We start from the raw sequence: 17741 nt of genomic DNA, 5'->3' as shown, positions 1-17741 counted from the left end.
GCCCTAAACAAATTAGCGAGACCCTGTCTGAAAATAAAAAATCAAAAGGACTGGGGATGTAGCTTAGTGGTTAAGCATCCCTATATTTAATCCCCAGGTATGAAAAGGGAGAGACATAGGGGTGTAGCTCAGTGGTATAGCACCTGGGTTCAATTCACAGAATCAAATAAATAAATAAATAAATTCACTCCTCCACTCATTCATTCAACCAGTATTTTCTTTTTCTTTCTTTCCTTTTTTTTTCTTTCTTTTTGGTATCAGAATCCAGGGATGCTTTACCACTGAGCTACACCTACAGCTCTTTTGATTTTTTATTTTCAGACAGGGTCTCCCTAAATTGCTGAGGCTGACTTTGAACTTGTGATCCTGCCTCAGACTCCTGAGTCTCAACCATATTTTCTGAACAGCTCTTATATGTTTTAAACCTTAGGAATACAAATGAACAACAGAAGAAAAATCTCTACAAGTCTATATCTTGCATAACAGTGGGGGAGGCAGAAGACAAAACAAATCTATTAATTAAAAGCAGTTATGGGGCTGGGGATGTGGCTCAAGCGGTAGCGCGCTCACCTGGCATGCGTGCGGCCCAGGTTCGATCCTCAGCACCACATACAAAGATGTTGTGTCCGCCGAAAACTAGAAAATAAATATTGAAAAATTCTCTCTCTTCTCCCTCTCTCTCTCACACTCTCTCTTTAAAAAAAAAAAAAGCAGTTCTGGGGCTAGAGTTGTAGCTCAGTAGTAAAGCACTTGCCTGTTATGTGTGAGGCCCTGGGTTCGATCCTCAGCACCACATATAAATAAAAAAAAATAAAAGATCCATTTACAATTAAAAATATATTTAATAAAAAAGCAGTTATAAGGCCATCCACAGTGGCACAGCCTGTAATTTCAGCTGAAGCAGGGACTGCAAGTTCAAGACCAGTCTCAGCAACTTAGCAAGGCCCTAAACAATTTAGGGAGACCCCGTCTCAAAAAAATAAAAAAGACTAGGGATATGACTCAGTGGTTAAGTGCCAGGGTTCAGACCTGGTACCGAGAGAGGGAGGAGGAGGAGGAGGAGGAGGAGGAGGAGGGAAAAAGAAATCTGAATAACAGCAATTTGAAGATTTGCATGCAGTGACACTGATTGCAAAGGCCCAATTACAGTAGAAGTTTGATATCCTTAAAAAAAAAAAGTTATTGTGGCTATTACACAATGAATCAGTGATAAGAGAATTTTGAGAAATAAGGTGGGGGCATATAGACCCTTAGCAAAGAGTTTAAATTTTCTTCTAATATGATGAGGAACTACTGGAGAATTTTAAGCAAGAAAAGACCTTGATCTGATTTACTTTTTAAAGTACTTTGCTGAGACTAAATTGCTGAGGCTGCCCTTGAACTTGCAACCCTCCTGCCTTAGCCTTGAGAGTCACTTGGATTACAGACATGTGCCATTATACGTAGTTGATTTACATCTTGAAAATATCATTTTGATGGTTTGGTGGATTAAATTAGGAGCAAGTTTGTCAGCAAGGCTATCACAAGTTCATGGCCAGCCTTGGCAATTTAGAGAGATCCTGTCTTAAAGAATAAAAGGGACTGGGGATGTAGCTTAGTGGTAGAGTTTCCCTGGGTTCAGGCCCATATCAGGGGGAAAAAAGAAAAGAAAAAAGGGAAATGAATGAATTGGTTAATTAGTTTTTTTTTTTTTTTAATATTTATTTATTTATTTTTCGTGGACACAACATCTTTCTTTGTAAGTGGTGCTGAGGATCGAACACGGGCTGCACGCATGCCAGGCGAGCGCGCTACCACTTGAGCCACATCCCCAGCCCCTAGTTAATTAGATATGATCTTTCAGGGCTGGGGATGTGGCTCAAGCGGTAGCGCGCTCCTCGATATTGTTAAAATATCAATTCTTCCCAAACTGATCTTTAGGTTTCATGCAATCCAAATCCATAGTAGCATCTTACTATGCTACCATAGTAGCATCTTTTTTTTTTTAAGAACTCTGAAGTTTATTCTAAATTTTATATGGAGTCTGAGTGTCACAAGCTGTCCATGGGCTGTGTGTGGACTGTTGTACATAGTAACCTCATGAGGGAATAAGTCTGGCATTGGGAACTTCCCATGGCACCCCCCACAGGGATTAACTGCCTGATGCAGGTGAACATCCCTCTCAAGCTCTGCCAAAGATCCCACACAGCACCTGATGTGGGTGTGACCTGACCAGATGTCAATCAATCTGCTGACTGCAAATCAACACAAAGCAACACTCTACCCTTGAAACTTTATCCCCTGCCTTTGATGTACTCTTTTAAATAAACAACTGGAGTCATCTCTGTCTAGTTCCAGAACCCAAGTAGACTAGATCAGGGGCTTTGCTTTTTGTAAATATGTTTCCAAGTATTTATGTTTTGTTATTCACTAATGATTTAAGATCTTAAGTTTTAGGATGGCTTAGATTCCCCTGGGCAGGAAGAAGAACCCCCCCATGAGACGCTGGCATGGACCCCCCCATCGCTGAGAGTATATTACAATGATAAAGCATGTACTTAGAATAGGCAAGGCTAAGAATTCAATCCCAAACACACACAAAAAAATAAATAAAGTAAGATAAAATTTATAGAAAATGCAAAGGAATTAAAACAAGACAATTTTAAAAATAAAAAACAAAAGTTGAAAGACTCACATTCCCTGATTTCACGATGTACTAAAAGCTACAATAATCAGGCAGGGTATGGTAGTGCACGACTATAATCCCAGTATAGTCAGGACTACAAATTTGAGGTTATACTAGGCAACTTAGTGAGACCTGTCTCAAAGTAAAATAAAAAGGGTTAGTGATGTAGTTCAGTGGTAGAGCACTTGCCTAGCATTCTATATACCTGGTTTCATTTCCCAGCACCATAAATAATAAAATATAAACAGTGGAGAAAATCTCAACTGGAATTTACCCAACAATTACGAACAGGCAAATAGAGTAAACACATTATGATATAACCATGCAATGAAATACTACCTGGCAATAGAAAAATAAACTTCTGATATGTGCAAAACAAGGATATATCCGAAAGATATTATATTGAACAAAGGAAACTAGAAATAAAAGAGAACATATTATCTGATTCTATTACACGAAAGCTGACAATTTAAAATCATATATATAGTAAGTGAAAGTTTGTCAATTGTTGCCTAAGCATAGAGGATGGTAGATAGACCGGGAAATGGCACAAGACAATATTTCAGAGTTAATGGAAATGTTCTACATCTTGTTGTTGCTTTTGCAGGATTATATGTATTATAAAAACTAATGAGATTGAACTGATATCATTGAAGATGGTGGAGTAAAGAATTCCAAGAGTCTTTTCTTTACAACAAGCTAGGAACAACCATCAGAATCAACTTTATCAGAGCTTTGGAAATGAATCAAAAGATTACAGCACCAAGGCAAATTTGTTTAATGGAGAAAAACAGCTGAATCTCAACATTCAAGGGAATCTAGAAACACTAGCTGCCCAGTTAAAGGAACAGAGACTTCAGTGGCCAAACAAGACAAAAACTGTAGACTTCTTGAAAATTAGTTCAGAAAAGTAACCAAAAAGAATTGATAACTATAACCAGCATTGACATTAGAAACTGTGGAGGGAGTTATCATATTACAATATTCAAAATGTCCAGTTTTCCACAACAATAAAAAAACTGCAAAGAAATAAGAAAGCATGGCTCATTCACAGGATGAAAAGAAAGTAATATAAATTGTCCCTAAGGAATCCCAGATAATGGATTTGTTGGACAAAAAAATCTAAATAAATTATTTTAAATATGCTCAAAGAGCTAAAGAAGACCATGTGCAAAGAAATAAAGGACATTGTGAGAATAATGCCCACCAAACAGATAAATTAATAAAGAGAAATTATAAGAAGGAATCCGATAGAAATGCAGGATGTAAAAAGCATGACTAAGATGAAAAATTCACTAGAGGATTTCAACCGTAGATGAGATCTGGCAAAAGAATCTGCAAACCTGAAAATAGATCAATTTTCTAGTCTAACAAGCAGAAAGAAAAAAGAATGAATAAAAATGTCGAGAGACAGGTCCTGGAATTGCAGAATTACAGGCCTGTAATTCCAGTGACTTAAGAGGCTAAGATGGAGAATTGCAAGTTAATTTCAACCTCAAGAATTTGGTAATGCCCTAAGCAATTTAGCAAAATCTGTCTCAAAAAAAAAAAAAAAAAAAAAAAAGGATTGGGATATGGTACAGTGGTAAATATCTGGGTAATTTCCAGTACCAAAAAAAAAAAAAAAAATCAAGAGTATATGAGGCTTTTGGGACACAAAGTAGCCACATGTGTACAATAGGAATCTAAGAAAAAAAGGAGAAGAAAGAAAGGGTTAGAAAGGCCAGATGTGGTGGCACATGCCTGTAATTCCAGCAAGACAGAGATGGAGGCAGTGGCCAAACAAGACAAAAAATATAGACTTTTAGAAAAATTAGAGGATCTCAAGTTTGAGGCCAGCTTCAGCAATTTAATAACCTTAGCAAGGCGGCAGGAAGCCACTCTGGAAGCCACCCATGAAATGTGTGAGGACCTGTTCAGCACTGAAGCTAGTGAGGTGGTAGATCTGGTATTTGGGAATTTGTAGTGGCACTCCCGCTCTTTTTTTTTTTACCTTTATTATTTATTTACTTATTTTTATGTGGTGCTGAGGATCGAACCCAGTGCCTCACACATTTGAGGCAAGCGTTCTGCCACTGAGCCACAATCCCAGCCCCATGGCACTCCCGATCTTAAGACCACAGATACAAGTGAAATGTCCTGGAGCTATATAGTGGTAATGCTTATACAACACTGTAAGTGTACTGAAAGTCACTGAACTTTATATTTTAAAATGATTAAAATGGAGAATTTTATATATAAACTTTTCATCAATTTAAAATAATAATTGCCAGGCAGGGTGGTGCACACCTATAATCCCAGTGGCTTGGGAGGCTGTGGCAAAAGGACTACAAGCTCAAAGCTAGCCTCAGCAATTTAGCAAGGCTTAAGCAATTTAGTGAGACCCTGTCTCAAAATTTTAAAAGTAAATAAAAAGCACTGTGGATGTGGCTCAGTGATTAAGCACCCCTGGGTTCAATGTCCGGTACCAAAAATGAATATATAAATAAATAAATAAAATTATAATTTTAATTATACGCTTAAAAAGGATGCCTTTTAATAGAGATAAATTACACCTCCATAGTTTAAAAAAATAGTGAAAACATAAGGTTCTTATTTACAAATACTTGGGCTCTTCTTGTCCCTTTCCTTTCTCAGGCTCACATATTGAAATTCTTCCAAATAACCTAAATTTGTTAAAATTTATATTGTTTTAGTGACAGAGATCTCAAATAATGTTTTTGTTTTATTTTGGGGGTATGGGGGATTGAAGTTAGGGCACTTGACCACAACCCCAGCCCTATTTTGTATTTTATTTAGAGACAGGGTCTCACTGGGTTGCTTAGCACCTTGCCTTGCTGAGGCTGGCTTTGAACTTGCCATCCTCCTCTCTCAGCCTCCCGAGCTGTTTGAATTACAGGTATGCAACACCGCACCTGGCCTCAAATAATGTTTTAAACAACAAATAAGCTGGCATGGTGGCTCATGTCTGTATGGCCAGCTACTCAGAAGGCTAAGGAAGGAGGATTCAAATTCAAGGTAGTCTAGGTAACTTGGTGAGATCAGGTCTCGAAATAAAATAAAAACATTTGGGATGTAGCTCATGATAGAGTGCTTGCCTAGAACGTGTAAAGTCCTGGGTTTAATCCCCAGCACAGCAAAAACAAAATAAAAACAAAGAATTCCTTTTTATCTTTTTCTGTTCCTAGAATAGGTCAGTTTTTCCCCTTGCATTATGATCTTTGCACATGTGCTTCTTTCTATACCTGAAACCCTCTTCCTTTCTCTCTTACAACTGGCTTCTGCTGTCCTAATGGTCCTTACCATCACATTCTCAGACAGACCTCCCCTGTCCATTTGGGCTGAGGTAGGTTCCCTTTGTTATTTTCAAACAGAGTACCCAGATAATTCACTTCATAATTTTCACAATAATTACCTACTGAAAATCTTCTATGTGAAAGATTCTATTCTATGGGCAATGAAATCTTAATTCCTTCTTCTGGTTACTGTGGTGCTTGGGACAGAATTCAGAACCCCACTGGGTTCTACCACTGGGCTACACCCCCAGCCCATGTATTCTCATAATTATAATAAATGTTTATTGCCTCATCAGTCCTATTCCTGTCACTAGAATATAAATTCAAAGACCATATGTTTTGATCACTTTCTGTTTCCTGACTTCAGCATAGTAACTGGCACATGACAGACAATAAATATTTGTAGAATGAATGTATAACATGCTAAGATAGAAGTATAATTTTAATTCTATTTAGGAAAGGGATGTGAATAAGGCAACCCTCACAAATAACAACAAATTTGATAAAAAAAGAAATTGGTGCCCTTTAACAAGTTAAATAAATCAAAGATTTTTTAAAAAAATTATTTATTTTTAGTTGTTGATGGACCTTTATTTTTTATTTATATGTGGTGTTGAGAATTGAACCCAGTGACTCACGTATTCAAGGCAAGCTCTCTACCACTGAGCCACAACTCCAGCCCTCAAAGATTCTTTTTTTAACCTTAGAAAACTCATATATGGGAATATGGATTGGTGGTAGAGCTCTTTCTTTGCAGGTATGAGGCACTGGGTTCAAGCCTCAGCACCATATAAAAAATAAATTAATAAACAAAGATATTGTGTGTCCATCTACAACTAAAAAAATGTTTTGTTTTTTTTTAAAAAAGAAAACTCATATCTCTAGCTGGGTGAGATGGCACATGCCTATAATCCCAGCTATTCAAGAGGCTGAGACAGGAATATCACTTGGGCAATTAGCAAGATCCTATCTCAAACAAAAAATTGAAAGGATTGGGAATATACCTAAGTGAGAGAGGATCCCTGAATAGAATTAACAGGAAGAAGGAGAAGATGACAATGACTCTGTATCTACCTTCCAGCAAGGAGGCAACCTTGTTTTTAAACTTCAGTAAGGAACCTCTGGCATGTACACTCTCCTCTTTTTTTTTTTTTTCTCAGATTCATTTTATACATAGGGTGGCCATATAATTTATTTGCCCAAACTGGAAACTCTTGAGAAAGAAAGGCAAGATACTGAATATATAAGTGAATAAAAGCCAGACCATATGTAAAAACAGAATTCAGACTCACAATCTGCAGTAGCCATCCCAGCAAACCAACCTGTTATCTATAGTAACCAGCCCGCAAAGCCAAACTACTATCAGACATGTTGAAGTCAGACCACTATCACTGGTAACAGGCCAAACGGTATCCCTTATATCCATTGGCCCAAAAGGGCCTAGACTCCATTAATAACTGATAGTTTCCTTAATTTTTGTCCCTGTTCCAAACATATGAGCAAGTATTTATCTCTAACCAAAAATCTAGGGTGTCTTGCTTCTAGTTAACCATATCTAGCCAATATTCTTCAACTACAGACACCTGAAAACGTTCATTTTCTCCCTATAAAGCATTCCCACTTCTCTGCCTGCTTTTGAGTCACTGCCAAAATCCAAGTGATGATAACTGACTTTATTACTATAGAAAATAGTCTTATGGGGGAAAGCAGAACAATTATAATTTTAACTTTTCTATCTGTGCCTGTTCCCATCAGGTTGTTTTTCATTTATTTCTACAGAGTATACTACTAATAATTATGCTGGGAGTAAAATAAGGCAAAAATCAGGACTTTACTGAGAAAATTGGGACATAGATCATCCTAATTATAAAATACAAGTAAACAAAAGTCAGTTTGCTAGTAATTACAAAGTTTAGAAGTATGAATAGAAGGTGAAATGTGCCACTACCACTAGGTGGGGTTGCACTATTAAAGAACCAACACCATTTCAATAATTGTAGTAAGTGAGGTGTATAGGTTACAATTCAATCACCTTTCTGGTTTAGATGTATGGTACTGTAAATCTGAACATTGAAAATAATGTGAAATTATCTTCAGGGCAATAATTGCTAGAAATAATTTCAATATTAAATGTTAAAGCATTTTATTGTTGGTATCTCTTATTATTTATTGATACCAGGGATTGAACCCAGGAGCACTTAAACTATACAGCCACATCCCAGTCCTTTGTATTTTTTTGGTGGGGTAGGTACTGGGGATTGAACTCAGGGACGCTTGACAAGAGCCTTATTTTGTATCTTACTTAGAGACAGGGTCTCACTCAGTTGCTAAGCCTTTGCTGAAGCTGGCTTTGAACTTGCGATTTTCCTGCCTCAGCCTCCTGAGCTGCTGGGATTATAGGCATGAGCCACTGCACCCAGCTAATCCTTTCTATTTTTTGAGATAGAGTCTCACTAAGTTGCTGAGGCTGGCTTTGAACTTGTGCGCCTCCTGCTTCAGCCTCTGTTGGGGCAGGTCCCAAATGTCCACAGCTAAGTTCCTTTGCTGAGATTGTGTTATGTTTTTAACGTGTGATTGAAGCCATGAATTCGCCATGTTATGGTCAGTGTGTAGTAATGTAATGAACACCAGGATTCCACATATGTACTCAAGGTTATAAATGTTTGCTTTCGAGCATATGCCCACTTACGTAACCTGTTGGCACTGTGCCTCCTTTGTTTGGCCTGCATATAAAAAAGACCTGTGGAAATGGCTGGGGATTGGCTATGGGCTATTGCTGCCTCTGAATAAAGGATGACCAATATTCTAACCTGTGCCTTGCATAGTCTTTCAAATTCTGGATCCCTGATCCTTGCTTCCCAGGCTTAAGCCTTACCCTCAGTCTGACAGCCTTTCATGTCACTGGGATTATAGGCATACTACACCACTGCACCCAGCTTTTTGGTATCTATTTTTAAATCACTCTCAATTGTTTCCTACTGCTCTTAATGGAGTTACAAGATAAAAACAAACAAAAATCCCACTCTCCTGCCTTTGAGAAGCAGGCACTCCAGAGAATTTCAAGTCCATGCGGGAAGGAGTCATTACAAAATTTACAAGTGAAAAATGAAATTAAGAGGCGGCCTCTTGTTCAAAAAGTATTAAGTATTTTAAGATGTTGATAGTCTTAAACCAAGTGTATGCCTTTCTGGGCATATGACCCAGTGTGAATGCCTAGGTCACATATCCATGAAGTCAATTCTAAGTGTAGGATAGTAGCCAATTAAAAATTGTAGAAACTATTGCTTGGCATATACTGTGATGGTATCAGCCTCTTACTTGTGTTTTTATCTATATGGTACCTTGAAATGCACAAAATTAAATTACATTTTAAAAAATTACTAGGTATTTGTTATATTTGTGCTTTTTGCTGAAGGGAATCTTTTCTAATGTATAATATAGTTAAGAACATAATATATAAGCTAATAAAAATGATGTTTTACTAAGTTACAATTAGAGAAGCTAGAGATATTTCTCAGTGGTAGAGCATATGCCTAGCATGTGCAAGGCCTTGGGATCAATTTCCGGTGCCACATACACACACACACACACAAGGCACAATTATAGTTATTCTCAATTATTCTGCTTTTCCTCACAAGACTAAAGGGCAAGGCAGGAAATGGAATTGGTAAGTACTCAATAGATACTCTTCAAATGAGTATAAGAAGTGTTCAATAGATGGAGATTTTTATCAAAGGAAAACATCAGGAAATGTTGAAAGGGATATGGCTAGCTAAGATTCTGAATGTCATAGGATGATCAGGAAGGGCACTATAGTCAAAAAGAAATATCAGTAAATTAAAGTGTTGTGTATTCTTTAAAAAATTATTTACTATTATTATCTTCCAATAAAACCATAAGCCCAATGAGTACAGGAGTCTGTTCTCTTTCTTCATAGCTCTTCCTAGTGCCTATGGCACAGTAGGCCTTTAATAAATACCTGTTGACTAAATGCAGGTAATGCTTCTAAGCTAAAAGCAGAGGACATATGGAGGAGGATTCGGGGAAGATGAAAGAATAGGAAGTACCAGGACTGTCTCCCCACCTAGACCACACTCACACTACCAGTATTTTGGAATACTGAAGTCTATTGAAGGATTGCACTTCCAGGGGAAGACTTGAGCAATAAATTTTGAAATTTATGTCAATTTCAGTTCTTAGTACAATAACCACTACTCATTATCAAGTGACTTCCAGGAAATTTAAAGGTCCAGTGTCCCTTTTTGTTCCCCCTATTTCTTTTTCTCCCCTTTTGGGAGCCAGAAATTAAAGTAGGACATCTAAAAGCAATTATATATATGGAGAAAAGTAGAAAGTGATTACACATGCTGTAACCTCAGAATAGACTTGAGAAGACCTTAATTGTACATCTCAAATGATTCTGGGCATGTAGACAGCCTACAACAATTATAAACAAAATAAAAAAGCAAACAAAAAACAAATACCAGCAAACTGGGGAGCAAAAAATTTTGATTTCCACAGTTACCACATTATTAGGTTAAAACATCCAGTTTTTATCAAAGTCACAAAGAAATAGGAAAGTATGACCCATTCAAAGGAAACAAAGTAAATGAACAGAAACTGTCCCTGAATAAGACCTCATAGCTTATCTATCAGGAATAGACCTACAACTGTGTTAAACATGTTCAAAGGATTAGAGAAAGTCAAAATTATGTATGAGCAAAATGAAAATATCAACAGATATAAATACTCAAAAGACTCCAAAAAGGAGCTAAAAAGTACAACCACCGAATGAAAATTCACTTAAGGAATACAAAGGTGGATTCATGCAAGCAGAAAAAAGAATCAGAGAAGTTGAAACTAAGACAATGGAAGTTGCTGAGTGTGAGGAATAGAAAGAAAAAAAGATTGAAACAAGTGAAAAAGCCTAAGGGACCCATCCATGTAACAGCACTGAACAAATCACCATATTCTTTGTGGGAATCCTTGAGGAAAAAGAGGGGCAGAGGAGAAAGGTGCAGAGGAAATATTTTAAAAAATAATGGCTGAAATTTTTCCATATATGATTAAACACATGAATACACACAACCAAGAAGCTCAAGGAATTCCAATGAGACCCACACCAAAAAACATCGTAGTCAAACTTTCTAAAGAAAAAGAGTGGCAATAGAGAAGAGACTCATCACACACAAGGGATCCTCAATAAGATATTTAGCAGATTTCTGGCTGAGGTTTTGGCTCAGTGGTAGAGAGCTTGCCTAGTATTGGGTTCAATCCTCAGCACCACATATAAATAAATAAAATAAAGGTATTGTGTCAATCTCCAACAAAAATATTTTTAAAAATATTTAACAAATTTCTTATCAGAAACTATGGAAGTCAGAAGATACTAGGTTTATATATTCAAAGTGTTGGGGGAAAAATAGCCTAGTTAAGGGTAGAAGTAAACATCAGCAACTCAGGGGGTTGAGGCAGGAGGACTGCAAGTTCAAGAGCAGTCTTAGTAATGTGGCAAGCTCTTATCTTAATATTTAAAAAAAGAAAATAAAAAGGGTTGAGGATATAGCTCAGTGGTAGCACATCCCTGGGTTCAATCTCTAGAACCACAAACGTATACAAACAAAAACTTTCTATCTAGGGCGGGGGCTGGGGCTCAGTGGTAGCACATTTGCCTGGCATGTATGAGGCATTGGGTTCAATTCTCAGCACCACAAACAAAAAAATAAAATAAATAAACATCAACAACTAAAAAAAATTTTTTTAAAAAACCTTTCAATCTAGAATACTATATTTAGCCTGGAGCAGTGGAGCATGCCTGTAATCTAGTGGCTCAGTAGGCTAAGGAAGGAGGATCACAAGTTCAAAGCCAGGCTCAGCAACTTAGTGAGGCCTTTAGCAACTTAACAAGACCCTGTCTCAAAATAAAAAATAAAGGGCTGGCTCAGTGGTAGAGTGCTTGCCTTAGTATGTGTGAGGCACTGGGTTTGATTCTCAGCACCACGTACAAATAAATAAAGTCCATTGACAACTTAAAAAAAAGGAATATATATATTCTTTGTGTGTGTGTGTGTGTGTGTGTGTGTGTGTATAAAAAGGGCTGGTGATGTGGCTCAGTAACACCCTTGAGTTCAATCTCTCTGGTAAAAAAAATTCTTTAAAAAATTAGCAAAATGAATTTAGCAGCATATTAAAAAGATTATACAGGGCTTGGGTTGTGGCTCAGTGGTAGAGCACTCACTTAGCACGTGTGAGGGACTAGGTTGGATCCTTAGCATCACAATAAATAAATAAATAAAAATAAATGTATTGTGTACAACTACAACTAAAAAAAAAAAAAACAAACAAAAGGGACTGGTGTTGTGGCTCAGCATATATAGCTCGCCTAGCACATGCAGGGTGCTGGGTTTGATCCTCAGCACCACGTAAAAAATAAACAAATAAATAAAGATATTTGTCCAACTACAACTAAAAGGGATATTGGAAAAAAATTACACAGCAATGGAACTTATTCCTGGAATGCAAGGATGGTTTGAGATATAAAACTTGACCAATGTAATATACCATATGATAGGATGAATGGAGGAAAATTTCATTATCATCTCAATTAATGGAGAAAAGCATTTGACAAATTCAACATCCTTTCACAATAAAGATATTCAACAAATTAGGACCAGAAAGAAATTGCATCAACATAATAAAAGTCAGATATGAGCCAAGTGTGGTAGTGCATGACTGTAATCCCTGCAACTGGGGAGGTTAAGAAAGGAGGATCGCAAGTTTAAAGCCAGCCTCAGCAATTTAGCAAGGCCCTAAGTAACTTATCAAGACAAGGTCTCAAAATACAAAATAAAGCCAGGTGCAGTGGCTCAGGCCTATAATCCCAGCAGCTCAGGAAGTTAAGGTAGGAAGATTGCAAGTTCAAAGCCAGCCTCAGCAACGGTGAGGTGCTAAGCAACTCAGTGAGACCCTGTCTCTAAATAAAATACAAAATAGGGCTGGGGATGTGGTTCAGTGGTTGAGTGCCCGAGTTCAATCTCCAGTACCAAAAACAAAAACAAAACAAAATAAAAAGCATGGGGATGTGGCTCAGTGGTTAAGTGCTCCTGGGTTCAATCTGCGAAACAACAATAACAAAAAGTTAGATATGAAAAAAATCACAGCAACTATCAAATTCAATGAGGAAAAGTTAACTTCTCTAAAATCAGGAACAAGCCAACTATTCCCACTTTCACCACTTTTATTCAATATAAGAGTGGAAGTTTTAGCTGCAGTGGTTGGCAAGGAAAAATAAGTAAAAGGCATTAAAATTAGAAAAGAAGAAATAAAACTATCTCTGTTCATGTATGATTTTTTTTTTTCAGTTACTGGGGATTGAATCCAGAGGCACTCTGCCTCTGAACTATATCCCCATCCCTTTTCTTTTTTAAATTTTAGACAGGGTCTCACTATGTGGTTGAGGCTGGCCTCAAACTTGCAATATGCCTGCCTTAGCATCCAGAGTTGCTGGAATCACATACATGTACCACTGTGCCTGACTATATAAAGAAAACTCTAAAGATTCCATAACAAACATTAGACCTCATAAAAGAATTCATCAAAATTGCAGGATTTAAAGCCAACACATGAAAATTAATTGCATTTCTATACACCAACAATGAACAGTCTAAAAAAGAAATTAACAAAAGAATTCTATTTAGAATAGCATAAAAATACTCAGGAATTAGCCAAGGAGGCCAAAATCTATACTATGAAAACTACAAAATATCGTTGAAAGATATAACTAAATGGAAACAAATCCTATGTTCTTGGATTGGAAGCCTTTATGTTGTTATAGGATATCAATATTACCTAAAGTGTTCTATAGATTCAATGCATAACTTATCAAAAATCGCAAAGTTTTTTTTTTTTTTTTTTTTTTTTTATAAAATAGTCAAACCAATCTTGAAATAGAAAAAAACCTGGAGGATTCAGTTGTTGATTTTTAGCTTACTACAAAGCTACAATAATTAAAACATTTATTTATATTGGTCTATATAAATAAAAATATATAGACCAATGGAAAAGAATAAAGAGCCTAGAAAAGTTCCCTTACCTATATAGTCAAATGATTGTTTGTTTTTGTGATAACGGGGATTGAACTTGGTTCTACCCAAGCTACACACAGTGATATTTTATTTTTTGAGACAGGGTTGAGATAGGAATTTGAGAATAAAGGGAAAGATACTAAGTCTCAAAGGAAGTGCCCATAAGTGACTGAAATGTAGAAAGCATCCACAAATAATTATAACTCCTGAGTTACAGGACCTAGGCCAGTTCCCTTGACCCATGCCCTTGTGGGCAAAGTGCAAGCACAAGGAAACTGGCATGAAGTGTGTAGCTTCACACTGCCTCCACCTCTAGCCCAGTAAGCATTAACACCCCACACCAGAGGGGTTGCTGTCTCTTCCTCTGGAGATAACCATTATTATTATTATTGTTATTATTATTATTATTCTCCTTCTTCTCTTTCTCCTTCTCCTTCTTCAATTTTTTTTAGTTGTAGATGGAAATAATACCTTTACTTTATTTTTATGTGGTACTGAGGATCAAACCCAGCACCTCACACATGCAAAGCGAGTGCTCTACCACTGAGCTACAGCCTCAGCCTCACATTCTTCTTTTAACCCCAAAGGCCTCTCTCTTGAGATTGTCCCCTTTCTTCTTTAAACAGGTATTTACTTCCTAAATAAACTTCTAATAATGTCTTTGACGGACACTTGCTGAAGTTCTTTCAGTCACATAAGCTGGTCCATCCTGAGTCAAGTTCCCCACCCCTCTCTGGAAACTCCTTGGACACTTCTTTGGAGATATGCTCTTGTGACAAAGCTAAGTTGCTGAGGCTGCCCTTGAACTTAATTGGACTCCCTGCCTCAGTCTCCTGAGTAGCTGGGATTACAGGTGTGCACCACTATGTCTAGTTAGTCAAATGATTTTTGACAAGAATGCCAAGACCATTCAGTGGGGGAAAGACAGTCCTTTCAACATACAGTGAACTCCCAAACTCAACAATAATGAAAACAGCTAATTCAAACATAGACAAAAACTTCAATAGACTTTTCTCCAAAGATATACAAATGGCCCATAAGCACATGAAAAGTTGTTCAAAATTGATAATCATTAGGGAAATGAAAATAAAATCTATGAGATAACATTTTATACCACTTAGGTTGACTAGTATTTAAAAAAAAAAAACAGAAAATAATCAGTGTTGGCAAGGATATTGAGTAATTGGAATTCTTATGCACTCTTATGGCTCAGCGGTAGAATGCTCGCCTAGCACGTGCATGCCCTGGGTTCGATCCTCAGCACCACATAAACATAAGTAAAATAAAGGTATTGTGTTCAACTACAAAATATATCTCTATATCTATCTATAAATCTACCTAATTTAAAAACCACCAAAGCCAAATCCCTAATTATCTTGGTAAACTAGTCCTTTCCTTTTTTGGTAGTGGAGATTTATCTCAGAGGAGCTTTACCAATGGAGATACATCCCAATCTCTTTTTATTTTTTAGATTTTGAGGCAGGATCTCGTTAATTGCTGAGGCTAGTCTCGAACTCGGAGAGGTCCCGCAAACTTTCGATACTCCTGTCTCAGCTTTCCTAGTGACAAACATAATAGGCAGCACTTAATATTGCTTAAATCAAATAAGACCTGAAACATTTGGGATTACAGGCGTACACCACCGCGCCCCAGCTCCTTTCCTTTTTACACCCAGACTCTTTTATCCTAACTTAACCATCCATGGTATCTTTGGTTTTGTTCAAGTTCTCCCCTAAGACTAATTCTGTATTCGAAAAGGGTGTGGCTGGGAAGGCTGGACATGACAAAAGAAACCAAATTAACCACCAGCTGCGAGAATCTCGGTGGGCCTAGGATGGAATCACTCCTCCGCAGCCGCGGGTCTTTGTCCACCTAGGTGGGAACCAATAAAGTTGAGCATATTCAAAGGGGGCCTAATCATCCAAGGCGTGTTGGATAAGCCTGAAAAAAATAATATTACGAACTCCCTGAGGTTTTCGTTTTCTTTTCCATAGTAGTCCTCACCCACCTCACTCGTAGTACTCTTGTCTTGAGGAAAACGACGCAGTTTAGGCCAGGCGGGGAACATTTCGGGTGCGGCGAGGACGGCGATTGCTGCGGACAGCCTTGAGAAGGCCCCCGGTTCATGTGGTACTGGCGGCCGGAACCGAGGCCTCCAGATAGACGTAATGAAGCCCAGACCCGCAGCGTTCGTGGATAATAAACTGAAGCAGCGAATCATCCAGGTGTGTATTTTGCTTGTTTGTGCCTGGCAGCGGTCTCTAGTCTCCACCCCAGGGCGTTGCTTTTCTTTTTAAGGGCGAACTCGACTAGCTTCCTGCCTTATTCCCTCCTAGTTTGGGTTCGGGCATGGAGTCTGTCGACAGCTCTACTCCTTTGAGGGTGAGACATGGCTTTCTCTCACTACGGTGGGGGGAAGAGTGGAATTCGCCTGACAGTGATACCACCACGTCTTGTACACAAACTTTTCTTCTGACGCCCTCAGAGGGTCATAAAGAAAACGTTAATGAGCGGTTCTCAGAGAGGTAGCTGTCAAATTGTGAAACAGTAAAAAAGGAAGCACGGGTTAGACGATTATAATAGGTTCCTTACTTGGCTTTTTTATTTTTATTTACTTTTAAAAATATTTTTTTTCATATGTGACAGCGGAATGCATTGCAATTCTTATTACACATATAGAGCACAATTTTTCACATCTCTGGTTGTTACAAAGTATATTCACACCAATTCGTGTCTTCATACGTGTACTTTGGATAATAATGTCCATCACATTCCACTATCATTTCAAACCCCATGCCGCCTCTCTTCCCTTCCCACTTTTTTTTTCATTTTTATTACCATTAGTAGAAAGCAATATGTGGCAAATGGTATGGTCAGCAAACAATCTGAGTTAAAAGAAGGGAGATATATTCTTTCACATCAGAGTTTGTGATCTATATACTTAATTTGTTTTGCCTTTACCTTGTCAGTCATTCTGCAATCTCCTTTTTGGATCCTTTTCTACCCGCCTCGAAATGTTGGAAGTGGCCCCAGCCTCTGGTTCCTTGAACCTCCGGCCTCCTTCCTCAGCTTCTCATTGCACTCTGGTTTCTTACCTCTCTTTCCTCCTCTTTCCACATTCTCCTCACTTATCTTTCTCTACTTCTCTACTTCGTGGTTATCTCATCCAGTTTTATACCTTCAAATATTATCTACATATTCATGATTCTTAAATTTGTATCTACAGTCCAGGTTTTAATCTTGGATTCCAGATTGATATATCCAGTTGCCTAGTTGATTCTTTTCTTGAATGTCTGTCCAATAGCTATCTCCAACTTAACATGTCTGAACCAATCTTTTGATTTTTCCTCCAAATGTATGTAAGTGTTCTGGATTTCAGGAAATGACTGCACCCTCCATCCCATTTGTTAACAAAAACCTTAAGGATCATTCTAACTCCTTTCTTTCACTCCCATATCCAATTCATCAACAATTTGGTTGGCTTTACCTTTAAATTAGTGTATATTCCAAATCCAAGCACTTACAATCTCTTCTTCCAACCATGCAATTCCAAACCACCAATCTCCTTGTTATATAATTGCAATAGCCATCTAACTGATGTCTTTGATTCTTCTTTTACCTAAAATCTATTCCCCACAGAGCAGCCAGAGATTGTTTTAAAGGCTAAATTGGAGCTTGTCAGAGCTCTGCTGAAAA

General features: G+C 37.6%; 1 protein-coding gene across 10 annotated transcripts in view; it reads left to right on the top strand.

The window, feature by feature from the left end:
• Nucleotides 1-16123: 16123 nt before the first annotated feature.
• The window catches only part of Nvl (nuclear VCP like), a 132390-nt gene continuing 130772 nt past the window's right edge, over nt 16124-17741 (top strand). For all 10 annotated transcript variants that reach the window (XM_058571768.1, XM_058571759.1, XM_058571753.1 and 7 more), the window contains exon 1: nt 16124-16270. In XM_058571768.1, the coding sequence (XP_058427751.1) occupies nt 16214-16270 (57 nt within the window). In that variant the 5' untranslated portion in view covers nt 16124-16213. The remainder of the gene's footprint in view (nt 16271-17741) is intronic.

The sequence above is a fragment of the Marmota monax genome, unplaced genomic scaffold (genome assembly GCF_021218885.2).
Source record: "Marmota monax isolate L192 unplaced genomic scaffold, Marmota_monax_Labrador192_F-V1.1 WCK01_AAM20220418_F8-fsc00153, whole genome shotgun sequence".
NCBI lineage: Eukaryota > Metazoa > Chordata > Mammalia > Rodentia > Sciuridae > Marmota > Marmota monax.
The sequence above is the reverse complement of the archived record's forward strand: the minus strand, read 5'-3'. Positions and strand labels throughout refer to the sequence as shown.